Source organism: Sebastes umbrosus, chromosome 17, assembly GCF_015220745.1.
Source record: "Sebastes umbrosus isolate fSebUmb1 chromosome 17, fSebUmb1.pri, whole genome shotgun sequence".
Taxonomy (NCBI): Eukaryota; Metazoa; Chordata; class Actinopteri; order Perciformes; family Sebastidae; genus Sebastes; species Sebastes umbrosus.
In genome coordinates, this window is record NC_051285.1 from 3983266 (window position 1) to 4005259 (window position 21994).

At 39.0% G+C, this 21994-nt stretch overlaps 2 protein-coding genes across 3 annotated transcripts in view; one reads left to right on the forward strand and one right to left on the reverse strand.

Annotated features, from left to right (window-relative positions):
- The window catches only part of klf8 (Kruppel-like factor 8), a 65546-nt gene extending 55988 nt beyond the window's left edge, over positions 1-9558 (reverse strand). Inside the window, exon 1 of one of the 2 annotated variants that reach the window (XM_037749696.1) lies at positions 9209-9558. In XM_037749696.1, coding sequence (XP_037605624.1) covers positions 9209-9235 — 27 coding nt within the window. In that variant the 5' untranslated portion in view covers positions 9236-9558. The remainder of the gene's footprint in view (positions 1-9208) is intronic. The other variant, XM_037749695.1, reaches the window with a different exon arrangement.
- A 1269-nt stretch (positions 9559-10827) lies between these two features.
- rbm41 (RNA binding motif protein 41) lies at positions 10828-16332 on the forward strand. Its single transcript, XM_037749694.1, has 7 exons — positions 10828-10865; positions 12581-12697; positions 13822-14023; positions 14371-14575; positions 15030-15514; positions 15812-15959; positions 16081-16332. The coding sequence occupies exons 1-7, from the start codon at positions 10858-10860 to the stop codon at positions 16200-16202; spliced, it is 1287 nt and encodes a 428-aa protein (XP_037605622.1). The 5' UTR covers positions 10828-10857; the 3' UTR covers positions 16203-16332.
- Positions 16333-21994: the final 5662 nt, after the last annotated feature.

The window sequence follows — 21994 nt, forward strand, 5'->3', positions numbered from 1 at the left end:
ATCTGATAACATAACTGTAAAATGAGTCAAACTAGTCCAGCAGATTTGAAAAGGAACCCACATCTCCATCTGATGCTGGCTATGTGATTTGTTTGTGGTCCTCCGTCACCTCCTCTGCTTTCACTACTGATGCACCCTGGTGACAAGATGACGCAATGTATTTCTATTTTCTTTGAGCAAACACACTTCAGTCCAGGTCTGAATCCCTTTTGAGACTCTTTGTGGAGAAGTCGAGCTCAGTATAAACACCATGTGGGGACTGTGTTATGATATTTGTAGTGGCTTCAAATGTTTGGATATTGAACTTGGTGTCCAGGGTAGACTTTTGGTGTTGTGACAAGAGAATCGGCCGGCTCTGCTCTACTCTGCCTTCACCATATAAACGGTGCTGTGTCTCTATAAATAGCCCTAAAGCCCTGGGGCAGGCCAGCCTGAGCAAGGCCGCCCAGCAAACACAGGAGAAAAAAAAAAGACACCGTGACACCACCAACAACTCGGCTTCCCCCCCAACCCCTACTGCACCACTCTGCTGAATCCAGGGCAACAAAGTCTGTTAACCCTCCTCCAGACACTGATAGTGCAGCAACAAGTTGTCTTACCTGAATAATGCAGACGACATGGCGACCAATCAGAATTAAGATGCATCACCCCCCCAGATTTTAGCAAAATCAGACCAGCCCTTAAAGGACCGGTGTGTATTTCAGGGAATCTATAAGCAGAATTTTAATATAATATTCATAACTATGTTTTCATTTGTGTATAATCACCTGAAACTAAGAATTGTGTTTTAGTTAACTTAGAGTGAGCCTTTCATATCTACATAGGGAGCGAGTCCTCTTCACAGAGTCCACCATGTTGCTCCGCAATGTTTCTACAGTAGCCCAGAATGGACAAACCAAACTCTGGCTCTAGAGAGAGACTTTCATATTTTTATGTTACCTGAAGGCCACCGTAGTTCTCTGATACGCTTGTTGTGAAACTGCGGAAACGTGAGCCGCAGAGTGCAAAAGCGAAAGGGAGGAGTGAGAGGAGGTAACCTCTGCGCACCACGCCACTAGATGTCGCCAAATCCTACACACTGTACTTTTAATGCAACATATTATTTGTTTTTTCTTGTTTCCCCCCCCAAGACTTCAGCCACAAGAGCATCAGCGAGTTCCAATACTGATGTTTGGCGATAAGGTCCTGCTCCCAGTCGGTTCCACTTCATCCCCAATGTGTTGGATGTGGTTGAGGTCAGGGCTCTGTGCAGGCCAGTTAAGTTCTTGCCCACCAAACTGGGAAAATCATTTCTTTACCGAGCTGGCTTTGTGTACGGAGGCATCATGTAGAAAGGGTTTCCTTTACATGCTGTTTCTTCCTTAGATTTATTTTTAATATATTGCTAGATAGTTTTATATATTACGACTTGGAATATTAACAATGTGTAAACTCTATTTTTATTTCATTGTGTCTGTAAATTACATTTCTATGCAGCTCTGTTTGGCTCTATAGTGGAATGCAGACTAATGAAAAGCACAGATCTAACATTTACCTCCAGACTTCCTGCTACCCATTAATTCTCAGTGATTCATCTGACTGAATGACCCGACCACAACGCCACCCACCAGTGGCGACCCTTGCCCTAACGTACTCAGTCCATTCCTCACACCGTGCCTTCATACCTCGCTCTCTTATTTATCTCCTCTGTGACGAACTAACCGAGCAGTCACCCACTGAGCTGGGCTAGTTCACCACCTGATACACAAACACATACACTCAGTTATTGTTGATACGAGCTTCTGCCAGGTAACATGAAAGCTCTCCGTCTCATCTGAAACATTTCTGTTATCCAACCCTTTGCACTCGTCCCTGCCTTTCGCCTTTAATGTTGGTGATCAAGGAGCTGAAGCTTATTGTACTGCTGCACACGCACGTAAATTACTCTGAATGAGACGAGCATCACATAAAATGGAAAATGGAAAAGTGCAGTGAGCCGGTTAGCTCTGCCGCTGCCGCCGCCGCCACCTGGAAAACACTTACAGTACGCTTATTAGAGCGCCCTTAGCTCAGCCAGTGAAGCATGAGACTCCTGATCTCCAGGTCACAAGTGCCTCTAAATTACAAACGCACCCCTGGATATACTTAATATCATTACTGAGAATCAATTTATAACATCCAACGCATGCCAAGTTCTTCTGGTGCACCTACTTCTGCTTCAGTTCTATGTTTCCCTAAATCCTGTCACACGCTATTATGGAAAGAAAGATCAACCAGAGACACGTCGCAAACCGATGCAAAACATGTTCACAGTGAGCGTGCCCCCTGCTGTGAACTAGTTTCATTCAGAAGTGGAATATAATATAATAAATATGTGTGTATGTGTGTGTGTGTGGGTGGACAGAACAACAGCAATACAGGAATCATTTTTCCAGTGAAGAAGCGGTGACAGTTGCGTGCAACAAAACCCCAACCTGTTTTACAGACGCATTGTATTCTGGTCTATATTTGACTACTGTGGGTTTAGAAATGTGTTTGTGTCTCGTCTGTGACAGATTGCTTGCTTTATTTCTTTTCTTTTTCTAAAGAAAAAGTTTGAGAAAGACACCCCTGATTCTACGTTATACTGACACTACACATGCTTTGATATTTAAGGGCACTGTCACCAGCCATAGTCCGTTTGATTCTATACTATTTCTAATTGTGGTTCGTTTTCTATTTAGTCTGGTTCAGTTTCACAGTGCATAAATGAAAGTGGCCCAAATAAAACAATTACGTTGCTGAGGGGCGTGCACAAAGTCGGAGACTTTGAAATATTGTTGTCAAAGTTTTTTCACTTTGACACTGATCTACTGTGAGCACGAATCCCTTCTCCTCCAGGTTATCTCCCATAACTTTATAAACGTCACTATTTTTGTGGATTTTATTCAGCGTATTCTGTATGTTCTCATCGGCCCAGATGTCAAGCAAACATCGGACTTCTGCAGAAGTCCAGGTCCGTCCTCTCCCACTCATGTTAACCTGTTGTTTACCTGTGTCCATCCAGCCCGTTCGCACAAAACGGTGCATAAATGCCACGATAATGCACAATTTAGCGTGCAATAAGTATGCCTTTCTTGATTTCCACGTCATTTGTACGCCATGTATCCTGTACTGACTGCAATGTAAACGCATACGCATGTAAATGCTACGTTAAGAGCTAGTGACGTAGAATAAAAAGCAAGAAAGACCACTTATGGTGGGCGGGTGGGGAGGTTGATGGGTCCAACAAACACCACACTTTTAACCAGGAGACCCGTGTTGAACAGTGTTTTGTTTTGTAAGTGACGTTAGTGACGTTTGTCACGTCATAAACGTCATGTTTTTTTTTGTTGACATTTGTGACGTGTTTTCCGTAGTTGTTCCTGTACATGTTTTACTTAGTTTACTTACCTATTTTAAGCCCAACCATGATGTTTTCCCTTACCCTAACTTATTGCTTTTCTTGCCTAAAACTAACTGCAGACGTTTTGACACGCAAAAATGCGTACTCATGACATGTGTAATGTCCGTGTAATGTCGTGGTATTTATACGCCTTCCTGTGAGACCGGCTCGGTCCATCTCAACAAAAGCCAATTAATCGATTATCAAAATAGTTGAATTTAATAGTTGACAACTAATCGATCAATCGTCACAGCTCTAGATTTGACGACATGTAGTCATATCGCCCAGCCGTACCTCCACCCATCCATGTCGTGAGATGTGCATGTGTGTGTGTTCATATACTGTATGTGTGTAGTCAGTGTGGAGAGGAAACACCTCTACACCACATCCACTATCTCAGTAGTTTGATCAAACTTTGTTCGGCGCAGTTAATCATTGCCTACTGAGAGGCATCAGCTCTCTCTCTCACACACACACAGACACACACACACACACAAACACCTCTACACACACCTACACACAGGCAGACTTTGTATTCATGAAGGGCCCTTCCTGCTGATGCCCTGCCCAGGAATGTACAGCTGACCCTGCTCTCACGTCTACAGCCAGCTGATCCTGGACACACACACTCACACCACGGAGCATGCTCAGTTGTGTCTCTGTGATGAAGAAACAGTTCACTGCTATCAGTTAACTACACTTCCAAAAATGCACAGCCTTAAGTGTGACTGGAGGAAATTGATTTCCGCTCCCAGAGCATCAAAAAACAGTTATCTGGGTCAAAGGTAAAAGTAAAATCAGAAAGTAAGAAAGAATGAGAGCTTCAGCTCGAGCGAGCAATGAGAAAACAATTAAACACTGTTACTGTGTGGTCCATTATATCCGTCTCACCTGCTGCTATTTGTACACTGATTGATTGTGTCTGCTGCACCACATAATTCAAAGTAATAACCCATCATATTTAGAATGTGTAAATAAATGTCTGGTCTGCCACTATAGACTGACTGATGTAACATTAAAGTGCATTTCTCATTATAGTTCATAAAGCGCTTAGAGTCACTGTTATGAGGGACAATTTCTCCGCCGCCACACAGGAAGTGATGCGTTTCATGTTTCTGGTTTGTTTGGAATAAACAGGTGGAAAAATATGGAGACTCTTTCAACTTAAAAGAAGACGTGGCGGTAGAAGTCTGGGGATAAACCTGAGGATAATTAGACCCAAATAGAAAGAGAGAGAGAACGCCGACACAAACACGATCAAAAAGAGCAACAATACATTTTTCCTGCACTTCACAGTTCACTCGCCGTCTGCCCCAAAAACTACTTTTTTTCTGCAATATTTACACCACATCACACGATCAAAGCTGATAATGAGTCAGCTCGGATCCACTCTGGTTTTATAACACACAGATCCAAGACCCGAGCAATAAAAGGGGACGCTACCCACCCCGATAACAGGAACCAACAGAACCAGTGAAGACCTCATGATGGTGCAGTGCAGAAACTCCATGTGTCCAATGACCTCATAGCATGCATGCAGACACAACATGTGGACATAATGCACTCTAAACAAGGGCAAAGCTTTAACGGACTTATTTGAATTTAACAAGTGCTGTTTGTTTTAACTCTGTTGTCTCTTTTATGTAATCTGAATGGGATTTATCCTAAGTGAAGTCAATGCTCAAGTGCCTTAAACATGCATTCTTTCTAACAGCCAGCAGGGGGCGACTCCTCTGGTTGCAAAAAGAAGTCTGATTGTATAGAAGTCTATGAGAAAATGAGCCTACAAACATTGTAAACATGAGTTTATGGTCTCAATCGCTAGTTTCAAGTCTTCTTCAATACAGCATGATGTTCATTTAGTAAATTATGGTCCCATTTAGAGTCACATAGACCATAAAGCAGGGGATGCTTTAGGGCGGGGCTACCTTGTGATTGACGGGTCGCTACCACGGCGTTGTCCGATCCTTTCACAGTGTGTTATCAGTTCATGAAAGTTAATTGTAACATTTTGGTCGCCTAAAAATGTCTTATTCAGCTCCGCCCTTGTGTGTCACTTCTGCCAAACTCAAGTCTTCAAAACCGTCGTCCGCAATCTAATGGGTGACATCATGGTGACTACGTCCACTTCGTATATACAGTCTATGTTTAACTGATTTATGTGAATGCAACACTTGCTGTTTGTTTTAAGTCTGTTGTCTCTTTCATGTGAAATGTTTTCATGTTGTTTAAACTGTTTGCTGTTTTGTTTTTATTATTTCTGTTTTATGTGGTGCTTTTATGAAACTTTTAAGCTGCCATATTGGTCAAGACCTACTTGCAAAATCATCATTCATAATCTCATAATCTCAATAATCCTGGTTAAATAAAGGTTAAATAAAATAATAAATAAATAAACAGACATACAACTTTGACCTGCGAGGCTCAGCCTCAAGTTAAATATATTTTTTTGCCAATCCTGCTGCTTTGACTTTTAGTCTTAAATGTGTTTCAGCCTCACGTGGCATTATAAGCAAAGACAGACATGGGAAAATGTGCCATCATGGAGCAATTACAATTATGCCAGCACCCTTTTCACTGTGTTCGAGAGCGGAGGATAAAGTGTTGCCGTTCCAGTCCAATGATGGCTGAAAATTCCTCCAGATTGACTGTATTTGGCTAATAGAGTCTTTGTGACTCAGATACTGTTCTTCGTGGGTTACTGACATGCCTCATAAGTCATATAAATGTCCCTTTTCTATATCTAATGGATTCAATGGGGCTAATTATAACTGTTCTGGGGGTGTCATGACAACACCTCACTAAGTTTATTGCAGGCTAAAAGCTACTTACTGCGGTTACTACTGTTAAAATGTCAGTCTTCAGTCACAAGGCTCCGGGCGGATCTATTGGTTTCCACTTTTAGTTAAAAGCCCTCCATTGAGCAGAGCAGTCACATGTTTGCCCTGGAGCCCAAAGTGCTTTGACCCTTCATAGAGATTTTAACACAAGAGACACTCAAAAACAGGGTACAAGCTAATTCACTAGCTTTGCTCTTCGACCTTTACCTGGAGACGGAGCTGCTCTACTACAGACTTTGGGATTTTCCCAGTTGAAATTCCCAACTTCCGACCTCTAAGCGTTCCAGATGCACGCCGCCAAACGTGAACAAAAACCATGGCTGACCGCAGCAAACTGATGTTTCTTTGGCAAGTGTAAAAATTGCGAAATGGCTCCATCCATAATATATTTGGGAAGCCATTTATGGAGTCATAGGAGTGCCATAATAAAACTAAATCTATAATAGAATAAGAAAATTAATGTGCAAACATAAAGAGGAATAAATCAAAAAATATATAGGTAAATAAATAAATGTGGAAATGTAATGAGGAATAAATAAAACAATATATTAGTAAATAAAAAATGTAGAAGTATAAAGAGATAAAATAAGTCAATAGAAAATGTAGAAATATAAAGAGAAAAAATAAAAGAATTAATAAATGTGGAAATATAAAGATAAATAATTAAAAAGACTAATATCAAAAATATATTTTCACATTTATTTGTTCATTTATTTCTGTATATATTAATTTATGTACTGTATTATATATATATATGTATATATATATATATGTATAAAGATGTATAAATAAAATAATATATGGGTATATCAATAAATGTGGAAATATAATGAGGAATAAAATAAAGACTAAGGAAGTAAATAAAAAATGTGGAAATATAAAGAGAAGAAAAGAAAAGAAAAAATAAATGTTTAACTATAAACACAAATAATAACAAAATATAAAAGAATAATGTGCATTTTCATATATTTTCACATTTATTTCTGTATATATTGATTTCTGTATTTTTTTAAATATTTATTTATTTATTTACTCCTATGATGCCATACTATAGAGTCATAGGAGTCATATAATAAAGAATAAATCTGTAAAAGAATAAGAAAATAAATGTGGAAATATAAAGAGAGCTCCATAGTCGCCCAAGTATTTTATAAATCAATATATTTGTTGTGTCCACACAGCTAAAACAGCAGGTCAGGACCATACAGAAAGGCCTCAACTGGCTGTCATGCCTCGGCGTGCACAGGCTGGCTAAACATACATACCTTCATCTCTTCCAAATACATCATCACCTGAAACTTGTCAACAATGTCATACAAATGGTTGCAGGCTACAAAGCTTGAATTTGCTTCAGTGGAGTGGATTTAATACTTTCGTCTGTGTCAATCAATTCAACTACCCATAGAACCCATTTTCATTCACATATCTGGAGGTCAGAGGTCAACGGACACCCTTTGAAAATGGCCTCGTAAAATTGACCGTAAGTTTGGAGCATTATTTAACCTCCTTTGCGACAAGATAGAATGACATGTGTTGGTAAAGCTGAGCCCGCTACAACCTCCGAAAGATTGATTAATGCGTGAAAGAAATTAGTGGCGAAAAATCTAAATTTGCGTCATAATCGCTTTGACAGTCCTAATAAAACTAAATAAAAAAAACAACAGAGCAATATTTGCTGCAGCGTGTGGTCTGGTAGTGTGCACCGCTAAAATCGATCAAATAATCCATGCTCAAACAGGATACACATGAACTGGTCAGCAGTGCAAATATGCAGGTCGAAGTTCACTTCTTTTATTGCAGAACTTGAAATTTGTGCACCAAACTGTAACAAACTGTCTCCATCAAGCATCTTCCCTATACACAACCATCAAATAATCACATCTGACATACCGGTCTGTGATTTGAGTTTTTGAGTACACTGCCAGTCTCTATGCCTGACACATAGAGTGTGTTCCAATCCACGTACTTCCTGAAGTACACTTCAATGTAGTGCACTGTGTGCACTCTGTACTAACTTGAGTAGTGCGTGAATTTCAACGGGGTAGGGTCGTCTCAAATTTCCCCACGGCTCGCTACCCGCCAAAATATCTGCCTGCTTTGTTGAAGAAAAAAATGAAAGCTGAGTGGAAATTACGTTTCCAACGTCGTCGCCTACGCCTAGAGATGTGTTATCTACATATGTTTGAATAGTGGTCGCTACGTAGCCAAGATGGCAACAATTGAGTGTGAAAAGCGTCCAGCGTTCCACACTCAACGATCTGACCGTTTTGAGTACAACATCCGGGTACTTTGAGTGCACTGCATTTTGCCGTACTTCCCAGTGTGAACGCACTTATGCACTCAAAATAGTGAGTGTAAGTACGGAAGTCCGCGGATTGGAACACACTCCAAATGTTGAAGCATTTAAAGGCACAAGCAGCCGTGCACGGCCTGTGCAGTGTGTAGCTGGAGGCTGTGCACCTGGCTGCTTCCCAGGCTTGTGTGTGTGTGTGTGTGTTTGTGTGTGTATTTTAGAGGAAGGCTGCTGGCCCTTTAAAAGCTAAGATGGTGTCCTACAAGCTGCAGTTTCTGCCTTCCGTTTCCTTCCTGCCTCTCAGAGATCACAGAGCATTTCAAATTGAACCTCGCACACACACAGACACAGACACAGACAGAGACAGAGGAGATATATAGAGAGGTTTCTGCATTAACAGTGGGAATGACAGTGCTCTAAACATGATGTTCTTATAATGCAATGAGGTTGCTGTTACAAAACTCCTCCACTAATTGCAAAATAAACCACCACCAGTGACACACTTGTAATTAACTGTTATTATAGATGCATATATGACATTCTCATATTTTTGCACATGTGGATCTGACTTGCTTGTGTTGCAGGAGGCAGATCATCCACATAGGTAGATGTTTTTTTTTTTTTTTTTTTTGCAATTGACCAGGGCAAAGTCAATAAGGTGCATGCACTTACTTTCTTGTTACGGGTCTCCGTGTGCATCTCGGTTGCAGGAGCAGCAGGAGCAGAAGGAGCAGGAGGGGGTCGGTCGGGGGCTTTTTTTTTGGGTGTAGCTCTATATCTCAATAAGGGTGGAGAGTAGAGAGAGAGGAGGGCTTTTAGGGGGGTTAGTTCTCCACCTTTACAGTAGATTTTCGGGATATAGGAACACGATCCCCTGCCTCTTCCAGTGTTTCTTTCTCAGTTCATATCCGCAGCGTCGAAGGCTCCTTTTGCTGCCCCCAAAACAAGAAGCAGCAGCCAGTGTGTCTCTGTGTCTGTGAGTCTCTCTGCCTCTCTCTCTGGCTCTCTGACGGCGTGTTGTTGCCGTGCATTGAAGGGCTGGGCTCTCTCTCTCTGCCTTTTCCTCCTCCGCCTCTCCCTGCTTGTGACCCCACCCTGCGTCCCCACCCCTCATCTCTCTGTCAGTCAGGAGAAGCTGCGCAGCCCTGCAGCCCTGCAGCCCTGCAGAGAGGAGCCGAGCCGAGCCGAGCGAAGCTGCTGCTCCTGCCCGGCTGCAGAGCCAGGCAGGCGGGCAGGAGGAGAGGAGCATGCAGCTGCAGAACCACACACTAAATATGCAATATGGGGAAATCATTTAATTGCATGCAAACCAGCTATCCTCGCATGCATATACAGCCTAACCATCTATTATAAAGCCCCATGTTGCAGTAGCTGCTGCTTATTGCTCAGAGATGGAGGCACCCATGTCACCTTCCTGACGTCAGCCAGCAGGCTAATTGAGGACACTCCAGCTGGGTGGAGGGGGCTGGGGAGAGGTTTAGAGTATATATCCAGTAAGGCTTTGCAGCATTACATTTCATATGACACCGTGCACACAGCTCAGCTAGATGAAGGGAGTTGCACAGCCAAGTGGGATGATAGATAGAGAGATAGTGGTGGGGCTGTAACCACACCCTTTCTAATAAAACAGGGTGTGGTGCATGGAAAGGTCTTTAGAAGATGTTGCATAACATGGAGAATTCATGCAGCATAGGTGTGATGTGGATTTCCATAGCAAGAGAGAGCAATATTCAGCCAGACAGCTGAAAAAAACACATATGCACATTAAAAAAGCACATATTACCATATGCACTTTTATTTTAATTGTTATATTTTTATTTTGATTGTTATATTCTCAGCACTTACATGAAGAATGCATGCAACATAGGTCTGATGTGGATTTCCAAATAGCAACAGTCAGCCAAACAGCTGAGAAAAAAAGATAATTTGTTTACCATATGCACTTTTTATTTTAATTGTTATATTTTTTATTTTAATTGTTATATTCTCAGCACTTACATGAAGAATGCATGCAACATAGGTCTGATGTGGATTTCCAAATAGCAACAGTCAGCCAAACAGCTGAGAAAAAAAGATAATTTGTTTACCATATGCACTTTTTATTTTAATTGTTATATTTTTTATTTTAATTGTTATATTCTCAGCACATACTACAAAAAACGTGGCTCTATTTTCAACTCCCAAAAACGCATAAAAATATAAGCTGTGGCATTATTTCCCCCAAGTGCAACCATGAGACTGTTCATTATTGTTCATGTGGGGATTTTACTACATTTCCCATGATTCCACATTGCCGGAAGTGGAAGTACATAGCCGGAAGCATGCGAAGGTAAACAAACCTTTCAGTTTATCAGGATCACATGTGAATAGTTTGATAAGAATTATGGCATTTTAATCAAAAGTAATTAGTTAAAGACTTAGCGTTACAGGAAAATAGCAGTTTAAAGCTGCTATACGTAGCTTTTACGTCGATTATTCTGTCTACATCACGCATCGCTGTTGTCATGGAGATAACGTTAGCTACAGCCAAGCTAGCTTTAGCTAGCTACTCTATGTTTTGTTATTTGATATTTCATTTTATTAACCTATACTGGTTATATAACAATATATATATATATAGATAGATAAATAAATATGTTAGCTCTCATCTTTCTCTCTCAAAAGCCAGTCAAGGTGGCTTATAAACCTCCACTGAGGAAGGCAGAGTCAATATTATGGCAGTACAGAAGAAAAGAAAATATATCTAAACATATCAAAAGATAATTAGACATCATTAACTGTTTCTTTTGTATGTATTTCATTGTTTTTATTGGATTGTTTTGGTTAGGTTTTTCTGCACATTTTGTGTACTTTTTGTTGTTGTTTAACTTTTGTTGTATTCTTACATTTATGTTAGTTTAGATCTTTCTTTCTTGTTATTGTTATAGCCTGTGAGCTTCTTGACCTCTCCTGACACATTTCCTTGTTATGTTTTTTTCATTGACTGGATTTTGTGCAGTTTTATATATGTGCAAATAAAAATAAATAATATATCAGAGTAACTTTACCTGGAAAAACACCTGTAACGTTAGCTATAACTTAGTTTAAGCTGTATTTTTGTATGCATTTCCACTGACCACCTTTTTATTATACACCTTTTCTTAATTCATTCCATTCAGAACTAGGGATGCACCATATGGATATAATTGTACATTACTTAGCATGTCCTTTAGGATATGTAGGGCTTTAATGTTATTAAGTCAATTATCAGAATCAGAAATACTTTATTGAACCCCTTGAGGAAATTGAGAAGTTACAGTTGGTCTTATGAAAGGTACAGTATAAATTCATTAATAATGACAGAGTATTGCACTGTTGGATTATTGTACAATTTATTGTACAGTTTAATTGCCTTCATATTACTGTAAATTCAAATCCTGCTTGATTTAAACAATTGCTTAAACGATCAGTCTCAGCAGAAAATCAACCAGCTACGATTTTGATATTTGTTAACTGTGTAAATTATTTTTTAGACCAAAAATGCCTCATAATCATTAGTTTCAGCTTCTGAAATGTGATGATAAGCTGTTTTTCTTTTTTTATGTGATTGTAAACTAAATATCTTTGGGTTTTGGACTGTTAGTCGGACAACACAAGCAATCTGAAGACGGTACAGAGGGCTTCGTGAATTGGGGATGGGCATTTTTCACTATTTTTTCTATTTTATAAACCAAACAATTAATCGATTAATCGAGAAAATAATCGTCAGATTGATCAATAATGAAAATAATGAGTTGCAGCCCTGATTCTACTGTCAGTCCTTAGACAAAAGTTATGTTTTCACTGCTAATCACTTCTACAAAAATCCTTTCTCTCATGTGTTATATGTTTGTGAGTTAAGGCGCATTAACTGTTTAGTTGTGGTAGTGTAAGTGTCCACCTAATGACAGAATACTGTCGTATTGTTATCTGACAGTAGCACTTTGTTGATGATGGTGGATGTGTCCTTTTCCTCCTGTTGTATCCGCTGAGAGTGAACTGACGTGTCTGTGTTGTGTTGGTCAGAGTCAGCCGGCGACCCTGTGAGGATGGCCCGCTGCTGGAGGAGCAGGAGACGGAGGGCCAGCGGCAGCTGCACAGCCTCCTGCTGCAGCAGCTCCACACTGACGTCGACATCGACCGGTCAGAAACTCTCTGTTTGCATCATAAATATATGGCATTATAATGTGAGGAGAAAGTTCAATCCAAACCTAAATCAGACATGGAAACATTTTGTTTCCATGTCTGATTTACAGTTACAATATAGCATCATATTATGTCTTTAGGCCACCACTTCCAGCCAACTAGATTGTTCTTACAGTGCTGCAGGTACTCACTGGGCTTGGGACAAATTGTAGATACAAAAATATACCACAATACCTAATGGTATCAGTACATTGGCACCAATGTCAAAATATCTTCTCCTCTCTATCAATGATGTATCACTTCCTTGTTTTGGACCAATAGGCTTGCACATTAATAGAGAGCCACTCTATGAATTAGTGTAATGCAATATAGGTGTAAAAGCTACGGTCGGTTGCAACGCGTTGGTCATTTTAAATACATATTGCCATGTAAAATACAGGTGTTTTAATTTTGCACAAACCCTACAGTGTCCTTGGATTATTTTTGAAGGTGACTTGCATTTTATATTTTTTTGAGACCATATTCCACCCATGCAATGAGCCCTTCATAAGATGGAATAAGCACGGTACACCTGAAAAGAGTACCTGTATGTGATCACCACAAAGACGCAGCAGCACGACTACTCCATTGTCTTCATGCAAAATATTTTGTAGTGAAATTTGCAGGTTTAAAGCTAAAAATCTGACAAAAGTCTCTTGACAGTTGAAATTATGGCTAACCTCTCACCAGATGAATTTACTGTCACAGAGTGACAGTAAAAAAACAATAAGCTGTGTTAATAAAACCTGTCTGTGTAGCTCAGTGGTGAAAGTAAGCAGAGTCTGCAGCTTTATTCCCACCGGAGCTCTCTGCGCTATATAAAAAGAAATCCCACTCTTGTTACCGTGAGGTGCTTTAGATGAAAGCGTCCATCAGATGCTTTGTTATGTTGCCTTTACAGAGTCCCACAGAGCAGCCTGGAGGATTTTCTTTTACACAAACCCCGGGGCTACGTATTCTCACTCTGCCATGTTTTTATCAGTAAATTCTGATTGTAAAACATCAGAACTTTGAAAGTGTCTGCAGCTGCTTTTGGTCGAGCACAAAAAGTCTTTGTGTTGATCTCACTTTGTCTCCAACAGATGTGTAGCCAAGAGGCAGTGCTTTGCCCCGGCGGCGCTCTATCGGCCGTTTGGGGAGCAGGCAGCTGGAGTGAGAAGCCTCTCCCAGTTCCAGGCCCTGCAGGACGGGGAGCAGGAGCTGGCCAGCTTGCGGGAGCTGGGCCTGACCGACACAGAGATCCTGCAGTGGCGGAGCAGAGACGTATCGGAGGCAGCAGAGAAGGTAAAACATGCAGGAGAGACAGTAGGAGCTGGGTTCAATACTCGGCCCTGCATGTTAGGAGTTGACATCTCCTCATATTTCCTCTGGTCTTCTTAATCCAGACACATTCTGGTCTAAATGCCTTTCTTTCGATCCTTATGACCTCTATATTTAGTCTTTATTCCATTCACAGCTGGTGAAAATGTACACAACATATATACAAATATAGGGGAAAAGTGACAGCTGTGTACACGTGGGCCAAATCTAACTTCTTAATCTCTGAGGAAACACTGATATACATACTATACTATATATAAACCTCATCCCACAAACTGTAACGTCTGACCCCTGACTTTGTGCCCACACAGTCTCACGGTGTGTATGCAGCTCCAGGTGCGAAGCAGCAGCGTCTGCAGGTGATCAGAGACAAGATTGAAGCCAGGGCAGAGCTCCTGTCCCGGCCACAGCGTTTCGCCGCCAGCCAGCCGCTGTCACGCAGGGAGATGGAGATCGAACGAGCGCTCTTCCAGGGAACAGACCGCCTGGGTTTCCTCACTGCACTTTACCATAGAGGTACGGAGCGCCGTCGGTATGAGGGACATGCTGAACTTATGTTTGTAATGACGAAACAGAGAGGTGAAATGATAAAAGACCCATCAGAAAGAGTGTTGTAGGTTAATCCCAAGAAATGTTCAAAAATATCAGTGAGGAAATTAGCACGTTGCCGTTGGTCTATATTTTGATTAATAACATTGCTTTCATTTTCAAACTCTTTAGATGATGTTATTGAACTGATTTTTCAACAAATATGTTGTATAATGTCTCAAATCCAAGTCAAGTCATGGAGAAATCAATCCTGTGATCTTGGTTTTATGTTTTTCAAATTAAATCAGATTGAGTAAAGTAGGAAAATATGAAAACAGGAGGATGAATAAAACTGTTTAAAACAACAACACAGAGAGAAATACAGTAAAACAGTCACTGTCAGACGACCTCACCTGTGTCGTTGTTTTATTTTTCCTCCCAGATGAAGATAACCAGGAGGGCCAGGAGAGGGCGCCGTCCTCTGATCCAATGGACTCTCTCTACAGGGACGTCCTCAGCAAGGACAGAAAACAAGCTTCAGACACAACCGGAGCATCACACCTGTCTACACACAGAGTTATATCTGACCAATCACCGGACTCACAGAAATCACAAGAAGCCTCTGAACATCTACCAGAACTGCAGGGTGAAAACTTGTCAATACAGTCAAGTTCAGACCCCACAGAGCAGCAGCTCGCTCAGGACAGACCGGGCCATCCGCCACCAGCCGCTCCAACACAGATAAATATAAGCCAGCCAATCGGCAGTCTGTGTGGAGCGGCGAAGGCGAGGTCAGGGAGACCGCTGACCGTCAGAGGGGAGATTGAGACAATCTCAGATGAAGAAATCCTGAAGAACCGTGAATCTGAAGACGGGATCCAGAGCAACCCGAGGTTCCGAAACTACCAGCCAGGAAAACCCTCCAAGGTATCAACAGCTGCATCTACAGCGCTGATGGTTTCCAAACACTTGTTTCACTCTGTCAAAAGAAAAGGATGATGATTATTGACAACTTTAATGATATTTTCGTACGCCACATCAAAGAGCTGCAGCTTTAAACAGAACACTACACCCTGCTACCATAGAACATCACATTATTATATGTTGCTGTGTATCTGATATACAAATAGCTGTGAAGATGCAGCGACTACACAGACACATGACCAACTCCACTGAGCATCTGCAGATTGTTGATGATTTTAGTTTTTGTGCGTCTCTCTGTAGGTGCTGTACGTAAAGAACCTGAGTGCACAGGCCTCGGTGGCCCAGTTGGTGGCGCTGTTCTCCAGGTTCGAGCAGGAGAACAAGCCGCCGGTACTCTACCGCCTGCTGACTGGAAGGATGAAGGGTCAGGCCTTCATCACGCTGCCAGGTGAGAACAGTTTCTCTCATACAGGATGTACGCTGCCTCTGTAACAATCCATTTCACTCTGGACCAAAGTGACACATTTCCATTAGATCTGTCATCGGGTGTGTTTGTTTTCCTTTGGCAGACGCTGAAACGGCCCAGAAAGCCTTGCAGTTGGTCCATGGATACCGGTTGCTAGGGAAACCTTTGGTGGTTGAGTTTGGCCGTGAGCGACAGGAAGCAGAGAAACAGAAGGAGAAGAAATAAAAAAACAGCAACACTGATCCTCCAGAGTTGTGAATAACAGGCTCAGATGGAGCTGATTGTATATTATTTATTTATTCTGGATAAAAAGTGGTCGTCTTTGGATTTTAATAAAAGTCTGTTTTCCACCAAACTGCAGTTTGTCATGTCAGTAACCTTTTTTCTCATTTTGATAATACAGTATTTATGATTGTAAGCAAGCAGACTTAAAAATGACACATCATAAAAACACAAATTACATTAAGAAAACTAACAAATGCAGACAAACTAAAGAGGATAAATAAACTACAATAATATAAATGCACTTTCTGGGACATGCTATTTCTAGCTTTTAAATAAGTTCAACTTTATAGGCAGGATTTTTTTACCGCTTTGTCTCCAACATTTTTGAAGACAATAACAAAGTTTTCCATTTTAATACTGACTGAGCAGGCAGTTCAGACAAACACTGAACCCTCTGACCTCACTGTAATCAATAAATGCAGGCATGTATATCTACCACTGCAGTGTCACATGAAATACTCTTGAGGCAACTCCTTTTTAAACTCAGTGTTGTTCTTGTTTTGGACACTAGATGGAGCCATTCAGTCATTACAGGTTAGTCTGCTTTTAAAAGAAACAGAGAAGTTAAATATAATGTGTTTACAAAGACAACAACATGCATAATCCCTGTAATGTCTCTCATCTTGTTTCCTATCCTCACACTGATATTACTGATGTACTGCAGCACTGAGTGTTGCATTCTTAATTGTCCTTTCTGTTTCTCATGCATTGAAAAGTTTTACTTTTGAAGACCAAAACAGTTTGTTCTTGAGGAACTTTTTTTTTTCAGACTTTTTTTGTCCGACATTTTTCAGATCTTTTTTTCAGACTTCTTTTGTCCGACATTTTTCAGATCTTATTTTTCAGACTTTTTTTCGGGCATTTTTTCAGATGTTTTTCAGATCTTTTTTTTCAGACTTTTTTTTCCATAAATTTTTCAGATCTTTTTTTCAGACATTTTTCAGATCTTTTTTTCAGACATTTTTCAGATCTTTTTTTTCAGACTTCTTTTGTCCGACATTTTTCAGATCTTATTTTTCAGACTTTTTTTCGGGCATTTTTTCAGATGTTTTTCAGATCTTTTTTTTCAGACTTTTTTTTCCATAAATTTTTCAGATCTTTTTTTCAGACATTTTTCAGATCTTTTTTTTCAGACTTCTTTTGTCCGACATTTTTCAGATCTTTTTTTTCAGAGTTTTTTTCGGGCATTTTTTCGGATATTTTTCAGATATTTTTTTTCAGACTTTTTTCAGAATGGATGTTTTTTTCGAACATTTTTTCACACTTTTTTTTCAGACATTTTTCTGACTTTTTTTTTCTGACTTTTTTTTCTGACATTTTTTCACACTTTTTTTTCAGACATTTTTCAGATATTTTTTTCAGACTTCTTTTGTCCGACATTTTTCAGATCTTATTTTTCAGACTTTTTTTCGGGCATTTTTTCAGATGTTTTTCAGATCTTTTTTTTCAGACTTTTTTTTCCATAAATTTTTCAGATCTTTTTTTCAGACATTTTTCAGATCTTTTTTTCAGACATTTTTCAGATCTTTTTTTTCAGACTTCTTTTGTCCGACATTTTTCAGATCTTATTTTTCAGACTTTTTTTCGGGCATTTTTTCAGATGTTTTTCAGATCTTTTTTTTCAGACTTTTTTTTCCATAAATTTTTCAGATCTTTTTTTCAGACATTTTTCAGATCTTTTTTTTCAGACTTCTTTTGTCCGACATTTTTCAGATCTTTTTTTTCAGAGTTTTTTTCGGGCATTTTTTCGGATATTTTTCAGATATTTTTTTTCAGACTTTTTTCAGAATGGATGTTTTTTTCGAACATTTTTTCACACTTTTTTTTCAGACATTTTTCTGACTTTTTTTTTCTGACTTTTTTTTCTGACATTTTTTCACACTTTTTTTTCAGACATTTTTCAGATATTTTTTTTCAGACATTTTTTTCAGACTTCTTTTGTCCGACATTTTTCAGATATTTTTTTCGGACATTTTTTTCAGACTTTTTTTGTCCGACATTTTTCAGATATTTTTTTCAGACATTTTTCAGATATTTTTTTTCAGACTTTTTTGTCCGACATTTTTCAGATATTTTTTTTCATACTTTTTTTTCAGACATTTTTCAGATATTTTTTTTCAGACTTTTTTTTCCATAAATTTTTCAGATATTTTTTTTCGGACATTTTTTTCAGACTTCTTTTGTCCGACATTTTTCAGATATTTTTTTGTCTGACTTTTTTTGTCCGACATTTTTCAGATATTTTTTTCAGACTTTTTTTTCAGACATTTTTCAGATATTTCTTTTCGCACATTTTTTCACACTTTTTTTTCAGACATTTTTCACATATTTTTTTTCACACTTTTTTTTCAGATATTTTTTTTCGGACATTTTTTTCAGACATTTTTTCAGACGTTAACGAACCACCACAAAAGTTTATTTCTCTTTAGTTACACTGTTGAAAGTCAAAGAGTTAATTACCAGAGTTCATTTACAGACGGCAAATGCTGAAAACTGATATTCAACCTAATATCATGATCAATTTATTGCAGAGTTGCAATCTTGTCATTTGGTGTTTACCTTATTTGTATATCCCATATAAATTTTGTTGGTTGCACAGACCGTCTCTGTAACTAAAGGTGCTCAGGATCATCTACTGTATGTTTTTGGGATTGTGTTTGTCTTTCCCACAGTCTCAATGTGTGTGTGTGTGTCCCTATACTAGTCCACTTATCTCTGGTGTTCTCTCGGTCAAATGAGTGTTGGTTGAACCAGTTCAGTTCCTGACCGGGTTCGACCATCAGGGATAGTGGTCTGTAGTATTTTATGTTTGAATTGAGCTCGTATCTATCCCCCCACCGGAGGCTTGTTCAATGAGAGGAATACTGTATATACGGAGACTTCAACCGTCCCAACAGTAATTAAATAAATGTGGTGCCTCTAATTCATCATCAGCTCACACAGACTGCATTGCATTTGCAGTTGGGGAAATCACACATTGAAAATAAACTGTTAGTTATGAAAGAAATGTAAGTAAATACCACATAAAGACTACACAGATATGTATATAGAGGCCTATATGGAGTCCTGCAATGCTAAACTCTGATATGGTGAAGCCTAAAGACGATGCATAATCTGCTGCTCATGTCATTAGACTGGTCTCTCTCTGTCCTTTCAGACCCAGTAAAAGGTTTGCATAGACCCAAGACCTGCAGTAGAAGAAGTGGTTTCAAGTGGAACCTGTGCCGCAGATAGCTAGTTGAAAGATAAATAATGTACTTTTTGAGAACAACCTTTCAAGCCACAAATCTCAAACGTGTTATCACCATAACGCTTTACATTAAGGTCCTTGTAATAGGTGTTAGTTAATAGATAATCAGGCCCTTATTTGTCCTTTTAAGATGCTTATTAACATTATTATGGGTCAATAAGACTTGAAGTGTGTTTTAGTACTTCACCGCTTAAACATTTTATTTATATGTAATTCTTTATTCACATTTTATCAACCATGACAACATGTGGTGTTCATTCCAGATGGGGAATCTGCGAAAAGCATATAACTGTTAAGAAGTGCACAATAAAGGATTTATTAACCCTAACAAAGCATTGTTCTCGCTTTAGATCAAGTAGCTGCAAAAAGCATAATTTACTGTTAATAAGTGCATAGTTAACCGCAAAATAAAGTATGTATTAATCTTAATGAAGCATCAAAAAAGCATAGAAAAGGTTTAACAATGACATAATAGGTAGGTTATTGAGTTAAACTCAATAAATGTGTTTGTAATGCTATTATAAATAATTATAAGAAACTCATAAAGGTTTTATAAACGTTCCTAAGCAGTCTATAAACTGTTAACAAGTTTCCTGTAAGTGATTATAAATGTCTTATAACCCAACAATAAACATGTTTATGATGCTATTATTAACACTTATATAGACTCATTAACACATAATGTTAAAAAGCATCTTATAAGGGCCGTATTACCTATTAAGTAACTTAAATAACTACGGTTTGGTGGCTGTAAACTGACCCAGTAAACATGTACGTGTCGGTCTCACGATCCACCTGTAAGTCAAACTGAAACTGCTTATTGATCGAACTAAACTAGTTTCTCTGTTTGTTTAGGTTTGTTTGTGTCAATCTTGTGTTTGCCTTCAGTTCAGGGCTGTGATCTTTTACCCATTCCACACTGTAAAAAAACACAAGCAGAAACTCACCTCCAACACCAACACGCTTTATTTATCATATATCAGCTGCTCTATAGAAGAGCCCTCATGTGCCAGTTACTGTATGTTGAGGACAATCATTTTATATATTATACACACCTAAATGTCCTTTTATACCTGCAGTTATGTCACCAACATCTGCAATGTAAATACATGTTTGTGAGCAGTTTCTCTGCTGCTTTTCTATCTTGCATTTTAATCTTTTTTAGTATGAATGGTGTGCCGTATAAAATGGTGTTTTGGGGGAAAGAATTTCAACAAATGACAATAAGAAAAGTTAGCATTTATTTCCAAATAAAAAATAAACTAGAAACAGTTTTGTTTTTGTGTGAATCAGTTGACAAAAGGTTGTTTTATGTTCTGTAAATACATCCCTGATAATCAGCAGAAAACATCAGCCATGATGAGCTATCAACGGAGGGAGAATGACACAAAGAGAGAGATCGTAGCTGGCTTCACCTTGTTCGTCCTTCTGATAAAGAGTTGTAAATGTCACATTGCAAGCATGATGTATTCAATAGAGTGAAACACATTTTGCACCACGACTCCATCTGACCGTGTTTGCAGGTGCATAGATCCTCACACTGGTAAAAAAAAAAAAAAAAGTGAAACAAGTGATCTTCACACTACTGATAATATGTTTAAATATACGTCCAAGATGTGTCCCACTGCTGCCAACATACAGCAAACATTACTCAGATATCAGCCTGCAAATACCAAACTGTATGTCAACCAAAATACACATAACATTGTGATAATAGTGATAATAAGGCACAATATTAATATGAAAACAGCATTGAAAACATTTGTTTCTGGATTGTAATCAGGAAGACAATTTGATTTCGTTACACTTCCAGTATCAATGAATAGACTGCAATGTGTCAATAAAAATTTCAGGTGATACAGTACTAAATATACAGTATATAGGCTAGAAATATCAGGGTTCGGTTCAGGTTTCAGTCACTAAAAATCAACTGAAAGTGAAAATGTTTCCTGGATATTACTGACAAAACAATACAAGAATCCAAGAGACCGAATCAATTCATGATTTTACACATACCACGCCATTAAATTGGACTTTTTCTTTTAATAAAATAGTCAATGTCTGCATGGATCATGTAGCAAAAACAATCAATGCATTACTTGGCTTTATATATCGAAAGAACACGGCAGCTGAGGTTCATATTATAGCAAACTTCTGCAAAGTAACACGGATCTTTGGAAATGCATTTGTGATATGTAAAAGTGTGTAACTGTATCCCTCCAATTAAAACATGCTGTCGATAGACACCGTGTGGCACCAAACCATTAAACCAACATTTTAGATAATATCAGCGGGAGGATGTTTACTGCAGCAGTGATGCAGTGAACACCCTTTACAGTTATGCACAAACACAAACCTCCTGCTCAGGCAGAGCCAGCCATGCTGCATGAAAATGATAAACAACTCCATGAAAGGGTCCTTTAATCTTTTCAACACATCTGTGTGTGTGTGTGTGTGTGTGTGTGTATGCGTGTGCGTGTGC

Bases quoted from the DNA above. Each gene is read 5' to 3' on its own strand.
- rbm41 (XM_037749694.1), top strand. The intron at 14,024-14,370 runs GTAAAACATGCA...GTGCCCACACAG, and splicing joins TATCGGAGGCAGCAGAGAAG to TCTCACGGTGTGTATGCAGC. The intron at 14,576-15,029 runs GTACGGAGCGCC...TTTTCCTCCCAG, and splicing joins CACTGCACTTTACCATAGAG to ATGAAGATAACCAGGAGGGC.